Consider the following 10,725-nt stretch of genomic DNA (forward strand, 5'->3'; position numbering starts at 1 on the left):
ACAGATACAACGAGTATAACAAAAGCATCTCCTTGATATAATGTAAATAATTTAAATTATAATCAATTCTTTAGACACAATTAAAAACACTACGAGAATACAAACTGAACTTAAAGTGAACATTTATATATAAAACATTTGTAGGTACCTAAAGTACCTATGTGTGCCTCTTCTATTTTATTACTAATGTGTTGAATATACCTACATTGACACATATATGATTAATGTGTTAGTAAAAATAAATAAAACTCTTTTTTTAGCTTATACAGCAAACTTGGATCCTAATGAAAAACCTTTATAACTAAGGGAATCTATAACTAAATAGAAACTCCATAAAAACACATATAAACTGATACCAGGATTCACAGCAAGCATATCTAAATTAAAATAAATCATAACAATACCTAAATATGTTTGATTCAAAGTCAAGACAACAAGTGGACGACCAAGGAGGTTTTGCCAAGATGACTTCAGGAAATTAATTTCTGCTTTGAGTGTGTCAACCATCAGCTCATAATCGGAAGCAATGTAGAAACGCTTCATGTCAGAAAACTAGCAAAATAAATAAAAACCGATTATCTTTCAAAACTATGGTAATACCAAGTATTCATTTTATTTTTTTATTTTATTTATTTAGGATTACCAACAGATAATACATCTTACATGCACTTAAATCTATATGACAATCAGGACTGATGCTTATCTAATTATAGGTAACCACATCTTATATTATAGGTAACCACATCTTATATATTCATAATCAAATATAACTACAAAAAAGTAGGTAATATTTGATTATGAATACTTGGTGAGTATTCTCACCTAACTAAACAAAGGTTAAAGTAAAACAAAACGAATAAAAATTGTATATAATTAGGTAATATCTTAATAGACTAATTATTGGATAATAATACATTAGAAAAATTACCTGAGGTGTGAAGGCGAATATCCTATCGTTCAACGAGTACAGTTTGCTTGTACTGAGTATACCAACATCTCGAGATTTTCTTCCAGAGAGTCCAAGCTTTTTGTTTCTACCTGAAAATAAAAGCACAAGTCTCATAACCTGCCTAGGGATTGCAAACCGGATTGATTTTCAATCCGGCCGGATCCGGCCGGATTTTAGCTATAATCCGGCCGGATCCGGCCGGACCGGATCCGGATTTGTATAAGGATATTAAAGTTAATTAAATATAATTTTTTTCTAGTTTTTTGCGTAATACGTATTCCTAAATCTGTAATCTGAAGTTAATACATAACTTCCTAACAATAAAATAGAACTTAGTAGTAAAAAGTGTTACAATGTCAATATCACTTTAAAAACAAAATATGAAATAGGACATTTATTATATTTAAAAGCAAAGCAAGTGCTCAAATGTTCGTTTACAATTATAAATTTGATTAGTTTCCAAAGCCTGATGATGGGATGTGGGGTGGGAATTGGAACTCCTTGAAAGGACAAGTTTTCGCAACTGCTCTTTGATTGAATTCTTTGTAACGTTGACATCCATTCTTGTAACAAAAAGATATTTTACTTTTGACCAAAATTATATTAAATGCGCTCCAATATTATCTTGCTCTCATTTTTTTGTCGGAGAAAGCAGTAGAATGTATGATTAAAAAAAAATTACTTTTTTAAAATTACAGAAAGTATATTAGTCAAATTACAGGGAACAAAACACGACACGACGATCTCATGCGAAAAATCATAGTGTAGGATTGAAAACCATCGCGGAAAGGGACTCCCTAAGAGATGTTACATAGATCAAATAAAGAATTAGAATGTGGAATTGGCAAGAGACGAAGGAAATTGCATGAGATTGGATGAAATGTAAAGACAATTTTTTTTCTCTTAAATTTGAATAGAAAAAAATCTATGTTTTTTTCATTACATATATATTCTGAGTACACTAAAGATTATTAATATTATCATATATTCATTCACACATATTGATGAGCCCAACTCTAGTCGGTTGAATACCGCCGACTTAATTCTGCTCATTTGTTTAGTTTTAAACTCCTATCATAACATTATGACACAACATTAACCTTCTCTTTAGCATAAATTACAAATGCCTTCCATGGGATCTCATTCCTTTAATTTTTCCTCCTATTACAGTATTTATGTAATCGTCATATCGTGCCACCAACATGAAAGAAGAAGAAATCCTCTTCTGTTCCCAGTCATCGTCATAAAAAATATATTTTTATCTTACTAAATTTAAATTTTTTCATTCGTTTTTTGTTCAGTTCAACTTCATACCTCTCATTCGTCGCCTTTTCCTCATCTAAAACGCACAGCGCGTGCTGTATTTAGGCGTTTATTTAATTTTCCGGATCCGGTCCGGAACCGGTGATTTTTACCGGATCCGGTAGCTCCTAAAAAGTGCCGGATCCGGCCGGATTACCGGATCCGCCGGACCGGATTGCAATCCCTAAACCTGCCCCTCTCTTTTTTCCCTGCAGTAATGTGTATTTGGCAGGGATACTGACAACTACATTAACAAGACCTGCGGTGGCAGCATTGTTCCATTTTTATCACTTGTCACTATGCCCGTCACTTTCGCGCTTACATACACATACTTGTTTGAACGTGACAGGCATGGTGACAAATGATAAAGATTCGATCATCTTAGCCCTACTGCGGCGGTATCATGATCGCAATTTTGTATCACTTCTCATGTCATGTGTCACTTTCGCGCTTACTTACTTGTTAGAACGTGACAGGCATGATGACAGATGATAAAAAATCGACCATCAAAGCCAATCATCATTAGTTTCCGAGATAATAGTACATTGTGATACAAGTGTGCTACGTTGGTCATAACACATGAGGCGATATTGTGCGCGAGAGCTGTAAGCGTGCGCGCAATAAGAAAGCCAATGTGTGTAATGACTAATGGATACGCGTTTCATACGACGTTTTTCAACACACTTACGAAAAAACTGCATAAATTTAGAGTTAGTTAGTTTTTTCGTAGACAGCAGATTTAGTAAACTGCTCTAAAACTGAACAAACATTTTTAAATGAGTTTATCGGTACAAGTATGAAATAATTCTACACAAATCTGTTTAACAATATAGCCGCGGACTACTTTACAGTTTTTTTGCGATTTCGGGGTCGGCCCCATAGTAAAGTTGTTCTGTATGACCTACATAATTTCACCTCAGAGTACGGTCAGATATAATTAAAACACCTGTATAAAGATGTCTGAGGTATGAATTTACCTAAATATGTGTAAAGATGGCTTAGGACTCTAGCTGGTTGCACTTCTATAGGCGCCACCTCGGCTATTGTTTGTACGTGCAGATCGTACTCGATCAACTTGTCCCGTATCTCATTGTCCTCAGCTAAGATGACAATCTGGACGACTACATCTGGCTTCTTCTCTGAGCACAATCGTCTGTTGAGTGGATCTAACTCTCCAACTGCTAGGAAACCCTGCAAAAAAATATTGTCACATTAAATTTAAAATGTTCAATATTTATTTATAGTGAAAAAAACGGTCCGAGTGAGAGTTCGTTTTACTCGCGCACCGAGGGCTCTGTACAAACTTTGAATTATCCCATGGAACTTTAAAGGCGAAAAACATTTAACCAGAAGTACCTATACTGAGTATAATTGTGTACAGCGGCATCTATCGCCAAATGTTGGTTTTTCGAGAATAATTGTCTATCATGTGAACCGATTTCAAAAACTGTTCTTTTATTTGAAAAAAGGTGTCTTTAATGTAATCTCATAGAAATGTTTTTTGTTAGTAAAAAAAGTTATCAAGATGAGATCTGATTATATTTTTCCTGTAAAATGTATAATAATAGTAATGTTAATATTATGTAAACAATTCATATTCTTTTCTTCGGTAAATTTCGGAGATAAGCCCCCTCCCCCTTCCGTATAGGGGGAGGGAATAGCATTTATTTCCATATTTTCCTTTAAATGTTTTTTTTTCACTATGGAAAAAAGAGATAAAAATAGTTTGGAATGTACAATTTGAGCTCTTTCCAATGATACCCCACTTAACCTAGTCACTAGACTTTGAAATTTTGCCCCCTTTTCATATTGGGCATTTTCCGTTGTTAAAAAAAAAATACTTTCAATGTGTCTGGGTTAGCGTTGTTCTAAATTTCAAATCGATAGCTTAAGTGGTTTTCGAGATGTTTAGCATTGTGACAGACACACAGTGGCACAGAGGGCCTACCGCGAACCACGTTCGACGTGTTGCCTCCCTGTCACACTTACGTGCGAATTTACAAGTGCGACAGAGAGGCAACGTGGTTCGCGGTAGGCCCTCTGTATGTATAAATTACTCTATGGTTTACGAAAGGTGCTAGTACTGCATTCTGGCGGCCGAACATTGCAGTATTACTCCATATTATATATAAAAAGTTATACTTTAGATATATCGTAGCTCTCATACTTTAGATTTTTTTGATATCTAAAAAAAAACAGATTTCGTAATTATGTCACTCACATAAACTGATGATCATCAAAATTCTAAAGTAAAGTACTTCCCAAATTCCTAGAAAGCTAAAATTTGGTATTTAATGTAAGCTAGTATCAGCACACAAGCAACAAAAAAAACTAAAACCTGGAACTTGCACCTCCTAACCCCTTAAATAAGGGGATGAAAGTTTGCACGAGACTTCCAAAAATTTTGAAGCTAGAGGTCTGAAAATTGATTTACGGATTCCTTGTCAAAAATAATAAAACAGACACATATTGCAGAAATTATTGTAAATCACCCTTTAAATTAGGGGATCATGTTCTTGTCTTGTAGTGACGAAACGGCCTAGCCACTTTGATTTTGACTAAAGTGTAGAGTTTGTGAAGTTAGGGCTTGTAGAGTTAGAAGCTTGGCTCTACATGAGATCTGATAACTTTTTGTCAGTGTAAGCCTTAAGATTTCATCTAAGCAATATTTTACATGAAAATATTTTTCGTGATATTAAATATTACTCGACCGCAATCAGAGTATGATTTGGAAGTACCGTTAGGACAACAGTACTAATATATAATAATTATAATCATAAGTCAATCTATGATAATATTCCTTTGTACTACAAGCCCAGACTACTATGGACTAGTAAGTAAGTAATCATTTATTGCATACCATGGTACAATACAGGTTGTTACAAGTGATAAAAGAGTTCACATGGCTCCCCGGTGGGGTATGGCTATTTCCTTAACACTATATTTACATAAGGCTACTTATTTCTAAAATATGATTTTGAAAATATGACTAAACGAGCGAAAGCCCACAACTCTTTTTCAGTTTGGGCAAATATGCTTTCGAATGTACTGTTTGTCCGGCTGCTCGGCTGGTTGCAATTCTCATGAAATTTTTGAGCAGCTTTGATAATTATATGCTTGGATTTCTTTTATCAAACTCACTCACTAATCAGCTTGCTGAGGCTCTAGTTGATAATGGCAATGAATGACAATAAAAAGTCACATCTTCACACATATTTGAGCGCTATTCCTTATAAATATTATGCCTTTTTGGGTTCTGTACCAAAAAGGTGGTTATGTACAAAAAACCCTTATGGTGCAAGTCAGTCTGTCCATCTGTCATGTCACTAAATATATATTTAGTAGACATATGTCTATAATATAAGAATTGTGGAAAATTATTAATAGACAGGTGCCAGGAAATTATCTTCAAAATAATGCATCACATATTTGTATAAAGAAAACTATAAAATGAATTTGATGGCTTTTTTGAAGATTTAAAAATTCTTCATAGTGCAATAAGTATTATCATTTATCTGCATGCCCTACCATTGAGTGTCATTTCATTTATTAATTACAAAACTATATATGTGCTCAAAAGTATTCTAATTATGGTTTCACAATATCATAAAATTTTGGACTATTTGAAGAGGCAAACTGACCCACCTGTCCAAAACTTAACCCAATTGAATGTTACCAGATTCATATGAACAGAAAACTTGTTTCCTTACCTCTTGCAAGAGCTTTCCCAAAATATACAAAGACTGGGCCCAAATAAAAGGACAACGGCCCAGGGGTATACGCTCCTGGCTCCCAGGTTGACACTGTTCTAGATCAGCCTTCTCTGGTGGCACAGCGTAAAGTTCTGGTACCAACTTTATTCCATCATCCTCTTTCCTTATCATTACATTTTCTAACTTCTGCATATATCCTGATATATTATGTTTATCTCCTTGGAAGCAATAATCCAAAATTAAGTAGCAGAGGAATAGAGGCCACTCACATTCTATGTTCTCAAACATTCTCAACTCCCAAGGCTCATAATACAACCTATTTGGGTCTTCTCTTGGTGTCTTGTGACCATCTCTAAGAAATCTTTTACAGCCATACTTTCCTTGTAGTTTATTGACTATGGTATCTCTAGTTTTGGTTATTAACTGTGGGTCATCAACAGCAAATGCTGGATAGCTTATAATTGAAAGCAAGCCAGAATCCAACTCTTTACTATTTGATTCTCTGGGCAACATGGACTGTAACACTGCTTGGCATTTTTGGGCTTCATCAGCTAATACATGGATGACACTAGAGGGGCCACCTCGGGCTCCAAAGAGGTCTAGCTCATTCATAGCCTCAAGAGCAGCTTTTGCCATGCCAATAGAGCTGGCATTCAATTCTGGCAACCCATGGTTTGTTTTATCACCTCTCTCCCAGATACCATAATCAGGAGTGCAATAAGCTGACTCAATATAAAACACTAGGTTCTGAATAAAAGCTACCTCATCCAATGAAAACACAATTTGTAAGCCTGATGCTGTCATTTGGGCAAGGATGAGCAAATAGAGGGAAATGGCATCAACCTGCAGGTGGCCCCACTCATTGTCTTTGACCACACTGCGGCCAGTGGTGGATGAATACTTGGCATGCAAAGAGTCCAGGGGGTGTTGAGTACTTTTAAATTTCTCAACTTTGTCTTTTTGTTGCATCATGGCCATTAATAGACCTGTGGATCAATAAATAAATAAAGATATAATCAAACTGTAAGGGTGAATAAATTGTAACTACTATGAAATGTGTGGCAGATTAATAAGAAAAATAACTGCAACAAAGTTTCGTACCTCTCATTAATTTAACACAGCTTTGTTCCAACTCATATGTTTTGGCACGGTCTTCATCTTGATCTGCAATCTTTTTGAAGGCCATAGACAGGCCCCATACTGCTAATATACAGTACAAGTTGTCCCTGATCCATGCATGATCATTGTCTGGGCTCGCAGGGAACAATCCAGTAACTGGTTGTTGGTGATCTAAAATCAACTTATGCACTACCCTTTGGTAATAGTCCAAACGAACTCCGGAATTACTACGAGTCCTCATCGTGGACCACTAATTCACTTGCGTGTTAATAAAGGCAACTTTAACGCAGCATTTTTGCAAAATCGTCTGTCGTCTATTTTGATTATGTCATTTGAAAGTCGCAATTGTCAAATGTCAAATGGTCGTTACCATGTGTCATGTGTTACCATTAAGAGTGTTCGAGTTAATACTGTAAACGCTCAACATACCAGCAAAGTTATTTGTTCATATCATTTTGTTTTGAAATTAATTTGACATTGACTATGGTATGCATTGCATTGCCTTGACACTTGACACGTCTAGTTGAGCATCAACGTCGCGCTACGCAACTGCAAAACTCATTTATGGAATATACTCAAATCAAAACTTTTAAGCCCAAAGTTTTTTGGATTTTTTGTTTACCACAATGGTTTTGTGTCGCTTACGTTTTCTTATCCTATTTATTCCTACAGCCATAGGAATAAATGAGACTATGTCTGAAATCGAATCTGCCCACAATACCACAACAAGTGCACCTAAAAACTTGTTACAAAAAGTAGACAACAGCACTAGGAAAGAAATGACTTTGCCCATTGAAGGTGGTGGTAATATTGTAGTTACGCCGCGAAATCTATCTTTATTAAAAGAAAGTGATGGTATTCTATTATCCAAGATGCCGTCCGAGGAATTTGGAGATACTTCTACTAAAACCAAAGGACACGTCGTAGGCAGAACAGGTGCTCCGGTAATTCCAGACGCAAAGGAAATTTCAACAAAATCTGTTGTTATTCAGAAAAGTAGTATCAAATCTAAGCTTACAAATATAACAAAAAAAGTGCCTCCTCCATCATCAACTAAGGCCCCTCATAAACCCACAGTTTTAAAATATGAAGAAGAAAGTAACATAGTTGCAGATAAAACATCTCATCCTGGAATAAGTGATGGGGCATCTAAAACCCAGGCTAATAAGGCAGGCAGCCATCCAGGGATGATAATGCCTATTGTAATAACAATACTTGTAGTTCCTTTGTTTGCCGTGCTGGGCTACATGGCTATAAAGAGGGGACAAGAAGCCTGGAAGAATAGGCATTATAAAAGGATGGACTTTTTACTTGATGGGATGTATAATGACTAAATTTGAAGAACATTTTGAATACAAGTAGTATGATTAAAAATCACTGCTTTATAAATTAAGGAGAAGCAATAATGTTTAATTCAACTATTTGTTTAACACATTTACATTGGTTATAAATTGTGAAATCATGTGTTCATTGTTAACAAAATACTATGATATGAATATTAAGTTGTTAATTTAGTTAAGGGGTCATCCATTAATTACATCACATGTTTAGGGGTAGGGAGGGGATAAAGAAAATGTGACATATTGTGACAAGGGGGTGGGGGGATTCACAAACTTTGTGATGTCACTTTAACTTTATCAGTTACCAATTTTTTTTATTCGCTGTACAGTTTAATAAGGAGTTTTGGAACGATCATAGTTTTTATTCGTTTAATTTTCTTTCCTAATTGGTTCTGTGTTATAAAACTACTACCTAATATTTCTGTTATCAAAAATATTTTGATAATATATTAATAATACCTAATTCGATTAGCTGGTTTTGTTGAAAAAAAAAAAAAAAACCACCAATGAGTCATCACACCAGGGGGGAGGGTTTTGCCAAATGTGATCAACTGTGACAAGGAGGGATCAAAAAACCTCGAAAAACGTCTGACGTAATTAATGGATAACCCCTAACATAATTTGAATTTATTGTGGTGCTTCAAATTGTGCCTTATTGATGTTAATCAATTCAAACTGAATAGACTAGAAAATAATTTTGGTCTGTAGGTGTTATGTTGCAGACTCAATATTACAATGTTTTGTCTTCCTTTTATGATATTACTAAAATTGTATTGTGATAATAGGTAAAATAAACAAGTAGCTTCATAATTGGTTGTAATAATTATAATATTAAATTTTACATAAATGTTAAATATTGTAGTTACCAGAATTTATGGCCAATGTTTTGTAAAAAGTGTTGTCTAATTGCATTAATATCTGTGTTACTTTATTATAGGAGAAAATTTGCTGGTTGGTTCAAATGACAAAAATTAAACAATTAGTGTAATTAAAAATTTGATAGACTTAAACAACTACTGATCCAAACCTGCCATTTGAAGGAATATAATTCATGATATATCATAAATGCTAGACATAAAGCTAAGCAATATATAATCTATTGTTGAGTATATTCATGATTCATTGGTAATATAATTATATAGGTATGGTATATAATCTTGCAACAAATTCTGTGATGCTTGAGCAAAAATATATAAGTATGTTAAATATAGTTATTGTATCAGCCAGTTCAACAGGTCAGGTGGTGTTTACGCAAAAGCCAATTTGGTTCACCAATATTAGTGATAAATTTTTGGGGGCATTTTTGTTTAATTTAGAGCGCTCAAATATCACCATAAATCTAAAATCGGCGATTAAATTGGAGATTGACGCCAATTTGGTTTCTGATCAAATTGATCTGATCATCCCATGGTCTGGCCTTTAACTACAGAATAATATGTGAGCCCCTGAGTCATTATCAGAATGTAATGTGTCATGCATTTGCCTCAATAAATTTGTGCATTTTTTGTAGTGATTGATAGGTTTTTGTACTTCTAATTTTCTACTAGCTATTTATACCTAAATATTTAAGAGTTTTTTTGGATTATTTTTTGAGTGGTAATGTGTCTAAGAGTGTAAGTACAACCATGTTTTAAGATTTTTACTAATCTATCCAAACTTGCTTTTTAGTTTTTACCAATTTCCCTGTATTTTTATATTACATATAATTATGATCAAGTATGATGTTAATGGCTCTTGTCTATTTTGTTGAATACATATATATTTGATAAAAATGTTTTTATTTATTTATTTCGGCATCTATTAGGGTTGTTTCCAATTTTTTGAAACGCTTGTAATACGTTATTTTTACCCTAAAACGGCTTTAAATATGTAAAATTAACAAAATATATTATGACACAAATGCTTTCGCGCCCAAAACGCTCTTTGAAAATTGTGTGACGTCACAGTTTACAATTTGACATAACTATGTACATACATACATACACCATGGAGATATAAAAATAATTAATCTTCTAAGTCCGTGACATACACACGTAAAGCCCCCTCCACTATGCGCGTGAATCGCGGCGCGAATTGTATGTCTATGCGGCGCGACTTCGCGGCAGTGTTGCCAGGGCTCTGGATTCATAAGTTTCGTTTCCCTAAAAGTCACATTTTTGCTGATTAAGTCACATTTTTAGGGTTTCGTACCTAAAGGGTAAAAACTTAAAAACTATTACTAAGTCTCCACTGTCTGTCTGTCTGTCTGACTGTCACCAGTTGGTCACCAGGCTGTATCACATGAAACGTGATAGCTAGCTAG

At 34.5% G+C, this 10,725-nt stretch overlaps 1 protein-coding gene across 8 annotated transcripts in view; it reads right to left on the reverse strand.

Annotated features, from left to right (window-relative positions):
• Positions 1 to 7,422, reverse strand: part of LOC133517037 (probable phosphorylase b kinase regulatory subunit alpha) — a 36,031-nt gene extending 28,609 nt beyond the window's left edge. For 2 of the 8 annotated variants that reach the window (XM_061850156.1, XM_061850154.1), the window contains exons 1-5: positions 7,066 to 7,422; positions 5,962 to 6,950; positions 3,229 to 3,442; positions 929 to 1,038; positions 405 to 552 (exon numbers count right to left, since the gene is read on the reverse strand). In XM_061850156.1, the coding sequence (XP_061706140.1) occupies positions 405 to 552; positions 929 to 1,038; positions 3,229 to 3,442; positions 5,962 to 6,950; positions 7,066 to 7,324 (1,720 nt within the window). In that variant the 5' untranslated portion in view covers positions 7,325 to 7,422. The remainder of the gene's footprint in view (positions 1 to 404; positions 553 to 928; positions 1,039 to 3,228; positions 3,443 to 5,961; positions 6,951 to 7,065) is intronic. The other 6 variants (XM_061850155.1, XM_061850153.1, XM_061850157.1 and 3 more) reach the window with 4 other exon arrangements.
• Positions 7,423 to 10,725: the final 3,303 nt, after the last annotated feature.

This window comes from Cydia pomonella, chromosome 4 (genome assembly GCF_033807575.1).
Source record: "Cydia pomonella isolate Wapato2018A chromosome 4, ilCydPomo1, whole genome shotgun sequence".
NCBI lineage: Eukaryota > Metazoa > Arthropoda > Insecta > Lepidoptera > Tortricidae > Cydia > Cydia pomonella.